At 45.1% G+C, this 17,541-nt stretch overlaps 1 protein-coding gene across 3 annotated transcripts; it reads left to right on the top strand.

The window, feature by feature from the left end:
• Nucleotides 1-946: 946 nt before the first annotated feature.
• Nucleotides 947-16,589, top strand: LOC149467778 (inhibitor of nuclear factor kappa-B kinase-interacting protein-like). Of its 3 annotated transcripts, none has more exons than XM_089671193.1 (4): nt 947-1,021; nt 1,265-1,440; nt 4,403-4,520; nt 16,342-16,589. In XM_089671193.1, the coding sequence occupies exons 2-4, from the start codon at nt 1,316-1,318 to the stop codon at nt 16,438-16,440; spliced, it is 342 nt and encodes a 113-aa protein (XP_089527319.1). In that variant the 5' UTR covers nt 947-1,021; nt 1,265-1,315; the 3' UTR covers nt 16,441-16,589. The 3 variants fall into 3 exon arrangements, 2 of the variants coding, with proteins under 2 accessions (XP_089527319.1, XP_089527318.1); XR_016311834.1 differs by adding an exon at nt 7,101-7,177 and having other exon boundaries at nt 971-1,440; XM_089671192.1 differs by having other exon boundaries at nt 971-1,440.
• The last annotated feature ends 952 nt before the right edge of the window (nt 16,590-17,541 follow it).

Below are 17,541 nucleotides of genomic sequence, written 5' to 3'. Positions count from 1 at the left end.
GTAATTACCCAACCGATCTGCAAGGGGGCGTTCCCAAGAATTACCCCACCGATCTGCAGGGGTGCGTTCCCAGTAATTACCCCACCAAACTGCAGGGGGGGGCGTTCCCAGTAATTACACCACTGATCTTTAAGGGGGCGTTCTCAGTAATTAGTCCACGGATCTACAGGGGGGGGCGGTGCCAGCAATTAGCCCACCCAGACCCCCACCGATCATACATATAAACCATTTTTTAACCTCTTGGCGCCGGGCGAACGCAAATGTGCAACCTCCCGGCGTCTGGGCCTAGACATCGAGCGGCCTCACATTTGCGTTCTATTACAAAAAAAACATTTGTGCTGAGAGCGCGGTCCCAGCACACACGTTCGGCACTCACGGAAAGGTCCCGATCATGTGGCCGCCGTGACTGCGAATCACGGCGGTCACATGAACCTAAATCCCCGCCCCGCCTCCCGGCTTCTGGACCCTTTGAAGGCCCGGGAGGCGCCGGCACCATGTGGTTTTGGAAATGATAAAAATGTATAAAAGATTCAATATCATCCGCCCCCCGCTCCGAAATCTCCTCCCTCATTCGCCCACATGTCGCTGACTCCACCTACTTGCATAGGTTCCACAGTCTATTGGTCCGCCGATCCGCCACTCCGCAGCGCCGATTTGATGTTGATCCTTGCAGCGCCTCCCTCAGACTGCGAAGACGCTGTTGGGTTGCTAAGCAACACTTCCGGTTCTCAGGCTCCTCCCACTTCCGGTCCGCTGTCATCACTCTAATACAATCTGGCTGCAGAATGGAGCTCTATTTTTAAACATGTGACCTCCAGTCGCCCTTTTTTTTTCTAGTGAACTTTAATGTAACTAACAGGAAGAGGCTCCAGTCGAGCTCCACTCGGCAGGCAACATGTGACCTCCACTCTAAATTTTTTCAAGTTTATAAAAGCAACTGGTGGAATGGAGGTCACATGTTTCCTGTTGGAGGTGGAGCTCTAGTCTGCAGCAGGATCCCCCCTCAGCTGCTCAGTGTAGTGTAAGGAGGGTCATTCTGGCTGCCACATAGACAGGGAGGGGGGTCGCTGCGTGTGGGGCTGAGAGCAGATGACGGGTTAATAATCCTGCCAGCTGCTTCCAGGCCAACCATTGATGCTGATCACCAGCGAGCCTCCACTTTGGAGCGGCTCTGTAGTGGGTTTGTGGTGGATTTGTAGCTTTTCCTGTTCTGTTCCATTTCTATGTGTAGTTAGCAGTTGGGTGTGTTTTGTCATGTCTGCAGAAGTGAAGCAGAGGAAGAAGGGGAGCTCGCCGTCCTGCAGGGAAGGGAAGGATGCTCAGCGGGGTGGTACTGCTGCAGGCGGCCACCTCTCCAGCGCCTGCAAGCCGGTCAGTGCGCCCGGATGTCAGGACCTGGCTGTGCTCTCTGTGTCTGGCGCTCTGTGCAGCTTTGACGTGGTGAGTTTTTTTCATCTTATTTTTTTTTTTGCTCCCATATAAAACTCAGTTTTCATTCCCATGGGTGACCGGGAACAATAAAAGCAGGTGGTTGAGCTGGAATTTTCCCACCCCTCGACCACCCACCAGAACAAAGCAGTGCGTTTGCTCAGGGCTGAATCCATGCTATGGCTGCAATCAGGGGCAGACCTACAACTCATGGGGCCCCTGGGCAATAGGGTATCATGGGGCCCCTGTGTCCTTGCCAACACCCAAAAAAGCCTATAAAAGGTACCAGGGGCATTTCATGGGGTCCCCTACTGACCCTGGGCCAGTCTCAGTCTGCCCCTGACCACAATGCTTTGCTTCCCAGCCGTGGTAAACAGCATTTTCAGGCAGTACAGTCACCGGACACAACCCATTGAAGTGATAAAGGCCACACTGCAAGCACCCTGCAATCGCATGAAATGTACGCAGTTGTGCCGTGGATCAGCATTAGGAGGGTTAAAGCAGCGGCTCTTTCACAATAGGAGCTGCGTGGGGATCGCGTAGGACCGCCGCGTGGTTCACATGTAATTCTTAGCAGTGGAGCTTTTCCACACCGTTCATTTTCTATGGGCTGAAATCGCACCGCACTAACCCTAGGTTCACATCTGTGTGGGTGGTGCCGCTGTGGGTCCGCACGAAAATCCATGCAGCCACACTACCAGCATAGAGAAATGCGGACCCATGGGCGGGTGCCATTAATTCTAATGGGACGCCGCCCCCATTGTAAAACGCTATCGAGGTTCCTGTGCGGGCTGCGTTTTCCAAAGAAGTGCAGGGACTTCTTCACTGCGTGTTACGGGGCATAGGAGTCCATTCAAATGAACGGGCTCTCGTACCCGTGCAAAATGCAGCCCGCATGCCGCATATATGTGAACCGGGGGTTAAAGTTGTGCATGCACTATTTGAAACACACGGCAACCAGGTCGTATGAATGCACTGCGGTGTTCAGCCCTCGGCCCTCACTAATTTCTGGTGGGAACATTGATTGGGGTAATAGCATTGATGTGTACTAGTCTCAGGTAACGTGTTCCCATTTTCATATTGTCTTCTTTAGGGTTCATGTACACTGCAGCTGATAAACTGACATTCAGGAGCTGTTCTGTGTTTTTTCAGCAGCCCCTGAACTCTCCCTAATGTTTTCCTATGTTTCCATGTACACATCATCGTTTACAGTTGTTTTTTTAAACGCACCAAACTTGCGTTCAGGTGTAGATTTTACCGGCATTTCAAACACCAAATGCTTGTAAACGCAGTTAACCGTGTTTATAAGCGTTTGCGTTTAGAAGCGTTTTTTAACTGTTCCATGGCCAGATACTGTTCAGAGCCTTTTTTCATCATCAGAAATGCATGCAAAGCGTTTTCCATGTATTCAAGTAGACCTGGTACACCAGCGCAGTCAGTTCCAGGTTTTGCGTGAAGGAAAAAATAGTAGAACGTGACGCATTATGCTCATGATGGGATCCATAGTGAATACAACCAGAAAAGACAGGTCATCTCAACACATGCTGCTCTCCCTGCTTCTGCTCTCTCTCTTTCTCTCAAAATGTCTGAAATAGTAAATTTTTTGCTGTTTTTCAGTGCATTCTGAGCATTTGGGAAGATCTCCTGAGGTTATCATTTAAAAACGCTTCTAAATGCAAACTCTATATGCAAATGCAGCTAAATTGACATTTTTTAACCTACCTTTTCCAGCAGTCAGTTTCCATTGTTCAGAAGTGTTTTCCAAACTCCCCGTGTACATGAGCCCTTAGCATATCCCCAGACAAAAATATATCCTGTCCACACTCTCTGACCCTCATGTCCTCCATAAGTTCTGCAGTTTCTGACCGTCCCCTCAAGCATTACATATGTTGAACATTATGTGTGGCCCTTTGGTGTTGTCAGGGGCCACAACTGAGGCCCCCTTTAGCTCATTTGTTGGCAACCACTGTTATCTGCTCCCTTTTGGTCTGTTGAATATACCGTTAGAAGCATTTTGTTCTATCCATTTGATAAGTGAAAAAATACCTTTTGATCCTGCCAGAATTATTGTCAGTTGGTAATTTTCTGTGCTTTCTGCCTGTGCTGACTGTTATTAGTTGCATTGGTTTCCGCTATCTCTGTAGACTACAGAAACCCTCCCCTGATGTTATTTAGATGAGGAGAGGAGAAGGTGTTCAGTTGACCTGTCCTAGATTGACAGTGCTGCTTTTCAAGAGATGTGGTATGTCCAGCGAGTAAGGGTTTCACCCTACGACAGGAAGTGTGCTTCTGGCAGCACTGCCAAGTAAAAATCAAGGAAAAAGAGAGAAAAAAGAGAAAATGAGGCCACTATATCCATAGACTGGTATTCTATTTTTTTTTTTTTTTTTTAATAAATAGACCCCCCAAATGTTAAGGTTTTGAGTAGGGAAGGTTTAAATGCTAGAGCCTGCCTGCCATTATTATTTCTATTAAGACATTAGAGGGGCTTTGAGGTCCATTTATAAGCCACTAAAAATGTCATGTTTATAAAGCCAGGGGAGCACTATTTAATGAATGGTTGTAAAAAAATGGCCAGAGAGTGAGCCTGATCACAGAACCAGTGCTGACTGTTCTCTACTCCAAATTGAGTTTCTGTCCACTTCATTCAGCAGCGAATACTCCATTACCTACTGCAGCCTCCACACCACTGTCTGCATTTTATGAATGGGCTATAAAATGCAGGTCATGGTGTGGAGTCACTATGCAGTAAATCTCCTTAGAAAGATCTCTCTGAATAAAAGCCAAATGTCAGAAACTAAAACACATTATGACATGTGAGCATCAATTATTTTGAGATCTCCCACATATGTATGCCTGTTTGAGTCATGGACAGCCATAAACAAACATGCTTTTTTTTCTGAATGAGGTTGTTTGTGTAGTTAATAATTATTCCTTGTTATATGACGATAACATATTTTCTTCAATGTTTTAGGACTGTATTTCAACAGTCACAAAACTTTACCCTCCCTGAACAGAAGTACCAGACCCTGCAGTTCCAATCGTCTGCACTAGAAGATCTGGAAGCTAAAGTTGGAGACATTTTTGGGAAGGTAATTTGCATAATTAAAATAATATTAAAAAAATCTCATAACATACATAGCAAGTGTTTTAGAAAAAAACTTTATTGCAGCCACTTCCCTGGTCTTGTTCTGGAAATGTTAATGGAGGCTTTACTGTGACTTCCTTTTCTAAATCTGACGTGTGTGTGCGATTCTTCAGTGTTTTAAAAGAGTTGTAACCTTGGCATTCCTTATGTGTGCAAGGGAATCAAAAAGTATCTCTACAAAGAAGCTGCCTATTGCAGGGGATGTTTCTGGCTGGACTTTAAAGTGGAGTTCCACTCACACTGTCAAAAAATAAAAGTCAGCAGCTACAAAACCTGTAGCTGCTGATTTTTAAAAAAAAAACACACTCGCCTGTCCCTCGGTCCCATGGTGTGTCCCTGAAGCCCGTTTTACTGGCCATCTTCTCTCCCTAGTGCTGGCATCTTCAGTGTGGGCACCCGGCTGGGACAGCTTGCGGCTTCACAGCCAGGTGCCCACTGCACATGCGCGAGTAGCGCTGCGCTTCCTGAATTGTTCTGTAGTCTTCTGGGACCTGTCCTGTGTCCCAAAAGACTATGGGAGGGAGGACACCTCAATTAACAAGAAGCCTTGCTTTTCTACTAGATTGTATGCCCCTTGAGGGTAGGGACTAATGTGACTGCACATTATATATGTAAAGTGCTGTGTAAATTGACAGCACTGTATAAGTACTTGAAATAAATACTAGGGCTGTGACTGCTTTCTAATTAAAACAAACTCTACAGCCTCATTCACACGAGGCGATGACATCAGTACCCAATGCAGGGCCATGTTTTGCCTGCATGGGGATACAGAGGTGTTGTGTGTATCCCTGTGCTGGCGTCCCATTGTTGTCTTTTGAGACATGCGGCTGCACAGACATATCTGCTGTTTCCCAATATGTAGATGTGGGTCCCCAAATATACACAAAATGAGTTTGGGGACACCCATATGTCATATTGGGATACAGTGGCTGTCTCCGTGCACCACCAGTAGACAAATATTGCAGTAGCTGTGCATTCCTGTTTTTGCAAAACATGGCCCTGCAGGGGTTCACATGTCATCACCCTGTGTGAACGAGGCCTATTTCGATGCTCCTGGAATGTTTTTAACTGGCTTGAACTTGACCTTTAAGGCCGCCTTCACACTGGTGTAAGCACGTGAACGCATGCAATGCAAACAAGGCAAGCAAGATGTGTGATTTTTGCATAAACAAACGGGCTGCAAAACAAGGTTAGGATCCACATGAAACACTTTCTATGCACAAATGCATTGATCTAAATAAGCCCTAAAGGTATTCTTCTAGAATAGAATATCATATGTACAGTATAATGATACCATTAAAACTAAGTTTACAAAGAAAGACCACAGTATAATGTGTTTGAAATCCATCATCACTTCACTAGTTCAAGAAACTACACAATATCAATTAAAGCAACTGACTTTTATAAGTAGATTACCGGCCTTGACGTCTCTTACTCTTTGCCGCTTATCTTGTAGTAATGCTGAAACCATCTATTTTAGAATTCAGTTCTGTAGATATATCACTTTTGTAGCGTTTCATTGCTCAAAGTGGAACTTTACCCATAACAACTTAATAAAAATAATGCTTTTTTTTTTAGCAAAGAACATACATTCCACATTAAGGCTCCATGCACACTAGCGACTTTTTTTTTTTTTAAACACTAGCTAAAAATGCAGGTAACAACTTTTTTAGTAGCATTCGGAAGCGATCGTGTTTTTACAGTACATGTAGAGGGGAAAAATAAACGGTTAAGCGTATTTTAATAGTGTTTTAGGAGCATTTTATGGGGGTTTTTTTCTGCTGGAAAACACTCCAAAACACTCTACAAAAACCTGTATTTGTTTCTGCTTTGAGAAGCTGAAGCTCAAAAAATGTTAATAGCCTAAAGTAGTGTGCATGGACACATAGGATAACACTAGCTTCTAGCAGCAGAAAAACGTATGCTGAAAATAGCTTCTAGGAGCTTTAAAAAAAAAAAAAACACTAGTATGCATGCAGCCAAATAACTCTGCTACCAAAATTAGTGTGTGCTGTAGATTGCCTCCAGTGTTGTTCCTGTTTCCTCTTATTGGAGGCTGCCATTTTACTTAAGCCTGGAGCCCCTGAGCAGCAGTAAATCTTTAAGCATCAGCAGATCGGCCTCTACAAATTCAGCACGGTGCCAAAAAATAGAGAACAACTGAGCATGGGCAAAGTAGGGTGAGACAGTGCATTACTGAATTGTAAACAGTACGATTTACGTTATACCTGCAAAAGGTGCCAGTCTGCAGTGATCTAGCAGGACTTGATTTTCTGACTAATGTTTCACTTTAAAGTGGACCTGAATGCAAAAAGTGAAGCTTTGCTGTTATAGAGAAACATCTGCCCAAGCAGAACTCTGAAAAACCATACTTCTGTGTATGTGACTGTTCCTAGGTACTCCTGTATGTCTACTTTGTGAGGCACTGCTGCCTCTGACCGCTAGTCCCAGGTGATTGGGAATTAGATATGGTGATGTCATTACTGTGCTGCTCACTACTTTTTTTTTTTTTTTTTTGCTGGAGGTTCTGACATAAGGAAGCAAAGCCCTGCCTCTACAAAATAGCTGTTTACAAACAGACACCGTGCAGAATAAGACGTGGTAAGTTAGTAAAGAGGGAAACATCTGCTACAGGTAGGCCATAGGCTAACTGCTGCCCATTCTCCAACCAGTCTTGTTGCCACTCTTGCTGCAAACAGCTGCAAAGAAACTGCAGGAGCTTAGCAGTGTTAAAATGTAACTAGTAGTGATAATTTTTTTTTTTTATTTAAAAAATGACAAAAATTTACTTATAAAGTTAAGTAACTTTACACAATAACTTGTATAACTTATCACCTTAACCTCTTCCAGTCCGGACACTTTTACCCCCTTCCTGACCAGGGCAATTTTCAGCTTTCAGCGCTATCACACTTTGAATGACAATTGCGCGGTCATGCAACACTGTACCCATATGAATTTTTTACCATTTGTTTTGAGACAGATACAACTTTATTTTGGGGGTATTTATTTACCGCTGGGATTTTTATTTTTTTTGCTATGTAAATGAAAGTCCAAAAATTTTGAAAAAAAAGTTTTATAAAATTTTGCAAATAATATTTCATCATAAATCTTGGCCAAAATGTATTCCATTTTATCTTTTTAGTAAAGATAAAAAAATCCAAATTAGTTGGAGGCAGCAGTTTCGCAGAGGCATGAGCCAGCCACATAAGCCGATGCCTCTAAAACCCTGGCAGGAATGTCAGGTGGAGTGATAACACTCTGCCTCTTATTCCTGGGAGCTGTGGGATCCACAGTATGAAGCAGCCCTGCAAGGTCAGTGTTACTGGGCATAAGTACACTGGACACAATAGCATTTTTATGGGCACAATACCAGTTATATGAGCACAATAACATCTTTATGCTGTGTTGTGCCCATCTCAATGCTGTTGTGCCCATATAAATGCACAATAGCAGCTATATGGGTACAATAGTATATATATGGGCACAACAGCATCTATATGGGTACAATAGTATATATATGGGCACAACAGCATCTATATGGGTACAATAGTATATATATGGGCACAATAGCAGATATATGGGTACAATAGTATATATATGGGCACAATAGCAGATATATGGGTACAATAGTATATATATGGGCACAATAGCAGATATATGGGTACAATAGTATATATATGGGCACAATAGCAGATATATGGGTACAATAGTATATATATGGGCACAACAGCATCTATATGGGTACAATAGTATATATATGGGCACAATAGCAGATATATGGGCATAATAGTATAAAGATGCTGTTGTGCCGACATACTGTAGCTTCTGGTGTGCTGATATTGATGCTGGTGTGCCAATATAGATGGCACAACAGCAGCTATATGGGCACAATAGTATAAAGATGCTGTTGTGCCCATATAGAAGCACATGAGGAAGCAATATGGACACAACAGCATCTATATGGGCAAAATAGCACTTATAACAGGGCTAACAATTATTAGGCTGCTTTCACATTGATGTACTGGGGGTGCTGCACACTGTACCCGCAGCTTTCCTGTGGGTTAGCTGCACTTTAGCAATAAACTTCTAACATATCCTGTTGGTTTGGTGTGCGTTATGAAAACACATGAAAGTTCCTGAACTCAGGAGTTTTGGTACAGTTTCAAAAAATCTCACCAAACCCACAGGATATAATAGAAGTCTAAGGCAGAGGGCAGGAAAGCTGCAGGTGTATCGTGAAGGCAGCATTCTAGGGGTAGCAGCACACTAAACCTCATCGTTGAGCCATGTTTTTACCACCCTTACACCCCCCAACCACACCCCCTTTAGCTGAAGTGGCCAGGGGTGTACACATGTTGTGAGATACACTCTGTTACACCTGTAGGACACTGTGCCTGATGATCTTTAATTTCACCCATGTTGTTCAGGTAGATCTCCACTTCTCCAAGGTTGCCTACCCCTGCTGTACAGGTATCTGAAATGAAAAAATGTTTCAGGAATTGTTCACATTTTTAGGGCTACTCATAAATAAAAAGTCTACCTGGTGGCAAAGTGTGTATATATAGTGCATAACCCATAGTCAGTGAGGTCTACAGTTTTGCAGCATCCAATATTACTCCATTCGCTTACCCTGTAATCCTTGTAGATGTACGATACATCTGCAGCTGATTTCTGATAGACATTCTTCACACTAATGCTTATAAACTAAGGTATACAAGTGCCCATGTGTTATACCTCTCAGCTTTAGGATGAGGGATACGTTAGGGTGACACTGACCTGCAGCAAAAAGCTGGTGTGATTAAATGACTCTAAATAGTAACTTAGTAGTGTGATTAGATACTACAAATGAACACAACCTCGGAAGTATCCCAGATTAACTTCACCCAACTGTCCTGCCATTTTGACATACTGCTCCCCAAACTCACACACACATTCCCTCTCTAAGGCTGGCCATACACTATACAATTTTCTGTCCAATTTCTGCTCAATTTCCTTTAGATTTACCTTCAGCTATGTAGTGCAAGGGCCTGCCTAATTGTATATAAAAATCTCAAGAAAATTGTATAATGTATGGCCAGCTTTAGACACGTAGTAGTTAGGACTTTGCAGTGATTGTTGTTTAGCCTGGCAAGTGTTAAAGCAGACACTGTTGCAGATTGCAGCCTATATTTGGCTGTGCTCTGTGCTCCCTGTATTCCTGTATAGCTCCTGCACTAATCTGGCTGCTGCTTACCTGTCCTGGCGGCAGCAATGTTTATATTATGGCAGTGAATCTGTCCACATCGCCAAAGCAACCCCATCGATGCCGGCTGAGAGTGAGCAGGATGGCGGCCTGGAGGTAACAGTCTTCCTCAGTGTCGCGTGTTGCTTGGATTGTAAAACAAACTGGGCACATTTGGGCAGCCCAGGGAGTGTCCTACATATGTAACAGAGTGTATCTCACAACATGTGTAATAATGAAGTGTGTGGCGGGGAACAGTGTATGTGGCCAAACTATTAACAGTGGGAGGGGCTTAAAGGAGAAATATAGCCAAAGCTCTTTTGGCCATACATATCTTGTGGGTCACAGGAGTGCACTTAGTTCTGCACTCCTGTGACCCAGATTCGGCCGACAACAGGCTAAAGTCTGCTGCCAGTTGACATCATGGAGCCGGTCCAGGCTCTGCAGAGATCCCGACAACAATGTCCGTCTTCACCCAGCTTCTGGTCTCTGAGAGCCTAAGCCAGCTGCTCCCATCCCCCCCCCACAGTTTGGCTTTCCAGTGAGCACTGGTAGGGGCCGAGCACAGAGTGATCAGAGGTCTTTGATCGCTCAGTTCTTGGTGTAGTGGCGGTCAGGGACAGCAGCATGATCGGACTGATGCTGCAGCCATCTAGGTGAGTATGAATGTTTTTTTTTTATTCCTGTACTTCTCTATTAATAAGCAAGTCCCCTTGTACTTTATGTATTTATTTATTTTTGTACAAGTCTTAAAGACACATATAAAGCTCAGCTAAATCTAAAAAAAAATACATTTCCATCACATCACATTGCTTTTTGTGCACAAGAGGAATAGACAATGAGCTAACACTTTGAGCCTAACCTAAAGAAGTTCATTAAAATAGTCAGCTACTGCTTAGCAATCAGCAACTGTCAAAACACTAAACATTTTGGTGAGAAGTGTGTAATGTACACATAGTCTATGTACAGTATATAGTGCAGGAGAGGGTAAAACAAATTTCAGGGGTCAGGGGTGTGCAATATATACAGAGAAAAGGTCAGGATTACATAACGCCCAAAGCACTGCAGTCAGTGTTCAGTTTAAGAATAAATAACAGAGCTCCTTAAGGTGGAGATGGTTTTGGCTGCGTGTTAGTGCCAGGTCGCAGATCTCAGGATCACCCCACTAGGGAATGAGCAAGCCGGAATCTAATAGCAGATGGAACAGGTTAGGGATCAAGCAGAAGCGGAGTCAGTCAACAAGCCAAGGGTGGGTCAAAAACGGTAGTAGATGAGGATGAGGCAGAATCATAGTCCAGGAACAATCCAAAGGTTGGTAGCAAAGGTCCATAAATATTGGGACATCGACACAATTCTGACATTTTTGGCTCTATACACCACCACAATGGATTTGAAATGAAACAAGATGTGCTTTAACTGCAGATTGGCAGCTTTAATTTGAGGGTATTTACATCCAAATCAGGTGAACGGTGTAGGAATTACAACAGTTTGCATTTGTGCCTCTCACTTGTTAAGGGACCAAAAGTAATGGGCCAATTGGCTTCTCAGCTGTTCCATGGCCAGGCATGTGTTATTCCCTCATTATCCCAATTACAATGAGCAGATAAAAGGTTCAGCGTTCATTTCAAGACGAGAAGCTCCAAAACCGAGCTTCTCGTCTTTCCCCCTTCCCGTGCCCCCCCCCCCATCCTTTCCATCACTACCAACAACACCACCATCAATCCCGCCCCGCAAGCCAAGGTCCTTGGCGTCATTCTGGACTCAAACCTTTCCTTTCAACCTCATATCAAATCTCTCACAAACTCATGCAGGCTCCACCTCCGGAACATCTCCAAGATACGCTCCTTCCTTACCCCAGACACCACTAAACTACTCGTTCACTCCCTGATTATCTCACGCCTTGACTACTGCAACTCCCTCCTCACCGGCCTACCCCAGTGCAAACTCACCCCGCTTCAGACCATCCTGAACTCAGCTGCCAGACTCATCCACCTCACCACCCGCTCCACCTCTGCCACCCCCCTCTGCCTCTCCCTCCACTGGCTCCCCATTGCCCAACGCATTAAATTCAAACTGCTCACTCTGACCTATAAAGCCATTCACAACACTGCCCCTAACTACCTCACCGACCTGATTCCCAGATACCACCCTACCCGTACCCTTCGCTCTTCACAGGACCTCCTTCTATCTTGCTCCCTGCTCTCCTCCTCCCACGCACGACTGCAAGACTTCTCCAGGTCCTCCCCCATCCTCTGGAACTCACTACCCCAACCCATCAGACTGTCACCTTCCCTCCTCACCTTCAGGCGCTCCCTGAAAACCCACCTCTTCAGGGAAGCCTACCCCACCCTCACCTAACAGCCGCTGCCCTTCCCTCCTCCTTCCACTCCATCCCCCACAGCCATTTCCTCCTGTACCTCTACCCCCTCCCTCCTAGATTGTAAGCTCGAAAGAGTAGGGCCCTCTTACCCCTTGTGTGCTGTTTGATGTTACTGTACTGTTTCATGTATTGTCCCCCCTCTATTGTACAGCGCTGAGCAAACCCTTTGGCGCTATATAAACTCGATAAATAAATAAATAAATAAATAAATTTCAAGTGTGCTATTTGCATTTGGAATCTGTTGCTGTCAACTCTCAAGATGAGATCCAAAGAGCTGTCACTATCAGTGAAGCAAGCCATCATTAGGCTGAAAAAACACAACAGACCCATCAGAGAGATAGCAAAAACATTAGGCGTGGCCAAAACAACTGTTTGGAACATTCTTAAAAAGAAGGAACGCACCGGTGAGCTCAGCAACACAAAAAGACCCGGAAGACCATGGAAAACAACTGTGGTGGATGACCAAAGAATTCTTTCCCTGGTGAAGAAAACACCCTTCACAACAGTTGGCCAGATCAAGAACACTCTCCAGGAGGTAGGTGTATGTGTGTCAAAGTCAACAATCAAGAGAAGACTTCACCAGAGTGAATACAGAGGGTTCACCACAAGATGTAAACCATTGGTGAGCCTCAAAAACAGGAAGGCCAGATTAGAGTTTGCCAAACATCTAAAAAATCCTTCACAGTTCTGGAACAACATCCTATGGACAGATGAGACCAAGATCAACTTGTACCAGAGTGATGGGAAGAGAAGAGTATGGAGAAGGAAAGGAACTGCTCATGATCCTAAGCATACCACCTCATCAGTGAAGCATGGTGGTGGTAGTGTCATGGCGTGGGCATGTATGGCTGCCAGTGGAACTGGTTCTCTTGTATTTATTGATGATGTGACTGCTGACAAAAGCAGCAGGATGAATTCTGAAGTGTTTTGGGCAATATTATCTGCTCATATTCAGCCAAATGCTTCACAACTCATTGGACGCCACTTCACAGTGCAGATGGACAATGACCCAAAGGAAACTGGAAAAGCAACCAAAGAGTTTTTTAAGGGAAATAAGTGGAATGTTATGCAATGGCCAAGTCAATCACCTGACGTGAATCCGATTGAGCATGCATTTCACTTACTGAAGACAAAACTAAAGGGAAAATGACCCAAGAACAAGCAGGAACTGAAGACAGTTGCAGTAGAGGCCTGGAAAAGCATCACCAGGGATGAAACCCAGCGTTTGGTGATGTCTATGCGTTCCAGACTTCAGGCTGTAATTGACTGCAAAGGATTTGTAACCAAGTATTAAAAATAAAAGTTTGATTTATGAATATTATTCTGTCCCATTACTTTTGGTCCCTTAACAAGTGGGAGGCACATATGCAAACTTTTGTAATTCCTACACCGTTCACCTGATTTGGATGTAAATACCCTCAAATTAAAGCTGACAGTCTGCAGTTAATACACATCTTGTTTGTTTCATTTCAAATCCATTGTGGTGGTGTATAGAGCCAAAAATGTTAGAATTGTGTCGATGTCCCAATATTTATGGACCTGACTGTAGATGGCAGCAGGAGAGACAAGCGGGATATTGGCTGGAAAAGACACAATCTGGGAAACAGGTAATGCAGAGACATGGCTTTTATCAGGAAGTTCACAGGAGATGCAAAGGGTTAAAGGTTCAAGATCAAAAAGGTTAAGGTTGGATCATCCATATAATTGTCAAGGGAACTGTTCAGCATTCCATGTGGCTCAGAGAGAAGAAACATAGCCTCTCCCTGCAAAAGACCCAGGTTCAGACACAAATTTTACTCTTTATAAAATTCTACACATACTTGTTCTAAAACAATACACCACAGTCGTCACGCTCATGTAATCCACACAGCTAGCAGTGAAGAGACTCACACCTGCACATAGGGGAACAACCTTAAGGCTCATGTCACAAGGTCAACCTTGATGCTGATGACAAATTACCAACAACAGAGTCGCCCTTGTGACATTGGCAAGACTGTATTGTCACTAATCAGGGACATGTCTGTGCCATGCAGATGGATTCTCTTTTAGCCCGTCACACATTCTACTCTTTATAAAATCTCACACATACTTGTTCTGAAACGATACACAAATACACATAAATTGAAGTCATAATCATAACGAACATTAGTGTTTCAGGTAAACAGATCCTGGCAGCAGCTTCCAGGCCAACCTTTGATGCTTATTAGGACTGTGTCAGTGACATGGGGGGATAGTGGCAGTGATTTTAAGGGGGGCAGTGACATGGGGGGGACAGTGTCAGTGATATGGGGGGGGCACCGTATCAGTTACATGGGGGGGAACAGTGTTAGAAACATGTGGAGGACAGTGTCAGTGACATGGGGGAGCAGTGACATGGGAGGACAGTGTCAGTGACATGAGGGGGGAATAGTGACACGGGGGGACAGTGTCAGTGATTTGGGTGGAGGACAGTGTAAGTGATATGGGGGGGCAGTTAGTGAACATGGGGGGGCAGTCAGTGAAATGGGGGGGACAGTGACATGGCAGGGGGGACAGTGATAGTGACATCGAGGACTGTCCTCCCCCATGTCTCTATCACTGTCCTCCCTATGTGCCTAAGACTGCGACTCCCCTCATGTCACTGCCCCCCCCCCCATGTCACCGACACTGCATGCCCTCACTGACACTGATCTGCGAGGGGGGGTCCCAGTAACCACCCCACCGATCTGCAGGGGGGCGGTCCCAGTAATTACCCTACCGATCTGCGGGGGGAGGTCCCAGTAATATCCCAACCAATCTGCAGGGGGCAGTCCCAGTAACTACCCCACTGATCTGCAGGGGGGGGCGGTCCCAGTAACTACCCAACCGATCTGCAGGGGGGGATCCAGGTAATTAGCCCACCGATCTGCAGGGGGGGAGCGGTCCCAGTAATATCCCCACCAATCTGCAGGGGGTGGTCCCAGTAATTACCCCACCGATCTGCAGGGGGAGGCAGTCCCAGTAAATACCTCACTGATCTGCAGGGGGGGCGGTCCCAGTAACTACCCCACAGTTCTGCAGGGGGGGTGATCCCAGTAATTAGATCACACAGACCCCTGCCAATCATATATATAAATAATTTTTTTAACCTCTTGCGCCAGGCGAACGCAAATATGCGGCCACCCATCGTCTGGGCCAAGACGCCGGGCGGCCACACATTTGCGTTCTATTAAAAAAAAAACATATGTACTGAGAGGGCGCACCCTGCGCACTACCAGCACACACGTTCGGTGCTCATGGAAAGGTCCCGATCTCCTCTTTCAATCGGGACCTTTCCCAATCATTTGGCCGCTGTGACAGCGAATCACATGACTCTAAAACCCTGCCTCACCTCCCGGCTTCTGGAACCCTTAAAGCACACCCAAAAAAAGCCTATAAAAGGTACCAGGGGCATTTCATGGGGCCCCCTCCTGACCCCGGTCCCTCGGGCAGTGCCCGAGTGCTCAGTCCACCCTTGACCACAATACTTTGCTTCCGAGCCACGGCAAACTGCATTTTCAGGCAGTACAGTCACCGGACACAACCCATTGAAGTGATAAAGGCCACACTGCAAGCACCCTGCAATCGCATGAAATGTACGCAGTTGCGCCGTGGATCAGCATTAGGAGGGTTAAAGCAGCGGCTCTTTTACACTAGGAGCTGCGTGGGGATCACATAGGAACGCTGTGTGGTTCACATACAGTTCTGAGCAGTGGAATTTTTCAGCACCGTTCATTTCAATGGGCTGAAATCGCACCGCACTAACCCTAGGTTCACATCTGTGCAGGTGGTGCCTCTATGGATCCGCACCACCAGCATAGAGAAATGCGGACCCGTGGGCAGTGCCATTAGTTCTAATGGCACGCTGTCCCCACTGGAAAACGCTACTGAGGTTCCCTTGTGGGCTGCGTTTTCCAAAGAAGTGCAGGGACTTCTTCCCTACGTGTCACGGGCACGAGAGTCCATTCAAATGACTGGGCTCTCTTGCCCGTGCAAAATGCAGCTCACACGCCGGCATATATGTGAACCGGGGGTTAAAGTTGTGCATGTGTGATGGATATGGTAAAATGTCTATTTGGTTTCATTTTATACATATTTACTTTTATACTTCTATATGCTTTTGTATGTATATGTATGTCTCTATGCTTTGTGTGTCCTTACTCAAAGTGGCTGCTCAACAACCCCTCCTATCGAGTGAAGGCTTACAACAAAAGACAGTACCTCCTTCCGGACAACACCCAGAAGAAGATCACGCCTATATCCTGAAGGAAGTTTGCTTTTGTGTGAACATGACCAATCAAAGACTAACATATAGTTCAACAATGCTAATGCTGTGCTCACATGACCCTTGCATCATCTTGCATATATAAACTCACTTCCTCATTCCAATAAAGCAGACGTTTCACAGCGCTGAACGAGTGTGTCAGAGTGAATTCTTCAGATGCGCGCATCCCATGCCACATGATTGATTAGGACGGGCAGATAATCATCGGACACTTGGTCCAATCCAAAAAATATGCACTATTTGAAACACGGCAACCAGATCGTATGGTACTTTTGTACCATGGGGCCAGAGCAGGCAAATGAACTGCGTTTGTGACCTGCATTTGGAGTGTCATTAACTCTGCATCCACAGCAGTTCACGATGGCAATACGACTGGATTGTGGTGCCAGAAACTGCATGAGAACACGTCTTTCCTGCCCAGCATTATAGTGTGACAAGGCCCTTAATAATGTGTAAACTCTGACCATGAACTCCTGTTCCCTGCTTGGTGCCCAACCTGCAGCTCGAGGGCTGCATACAGCCGTTTGGTATGCGGTGTTCAGCCCTCGGCCTTCAGTAGTTTCTGGTGGGAACATTGATTGGGGTAATAGCATTGATGTCTACTAGTCTCATGTAACGTGTTCCCAGTTTCATATTGTCTTCTTTAGGGTTCATGTACACTGCAGCTGATAAACTGACATTCAGGAGCTGTTCAGCGTTCTTTTCAGCAGCCCCAGAACTCTCCTTAACCACTTGCCCTCCTGAGGATTTACCTCCCTTCCTGACCAGGCCTGTTTTTGCTACTCGGCGCTGCACTAATTCAACTGATAATTGCACGGTGATGCAATGCTGCACCCAAATGAAATTTATGTCTTTTTTTTCACACAAATAGAGCTTTCTTTTGGTGGTATTTGATCACCTGTGCGCTTTTTATTTTTCACGCTATAAACAAAAAAAGACCAAAAATGTTTTTAAAAAATGATATTTTTTACTTTCAGCTATAAAAAATATATAGTAAACTCAAAGTTAGTTATAAATTTAGGCCAAAATGTATTCTGCTACATGTTTTTGGTAAAAAAAATCCCAATAAGTGTATATTGATT

The sequence above is a fragment of the Staurois parvus genome, unplaced genomic scaffold (assembly GCF_062004578.1).
Source record: "Staurois parvus isolate SC_StPar_1 unplaced genomic scaffold, SC_StPar_1.0 ptg000101l, whole genome shotgun sequence".
NCBI classification, from domain to species: domain Eukaryota; kingdom Metazoa; phylum Chordata; class Amphibia; order Anura; family Ranidae; genus Staurois; species Staurois parvus.
The sequence above is the reverse complement of the archived record's forward strand: the minus strand, read 5'-3'. Positions and strand labels throughout refer to the sequence as shown.

Bases quoted from the DNA above. Each gene is read 5' to 3' on its own strand.
- LOC149467778 (XM_089671193.1), top strand. From the start codon at position 1,316: ATGCTCAGCGGGGTGGTACTGCTGCAGGCGGCCACCTCTCCAGCGCCT. The intron at 1,441-4,402 runs GTGAGTTTTTTT...TCAATGTTTTAG, and splicing joins CTCTGTGCAGCTTTGACGTG to GACTGTATTTCAACAGTCAC. The intron at 4,521-16,341 runs GTAATTTGCATA...CCTTACTCAAAG, and splicing joins TTGGAGACATTTTTGGGAAG to TGGCTGCTCAACAACCCCTC.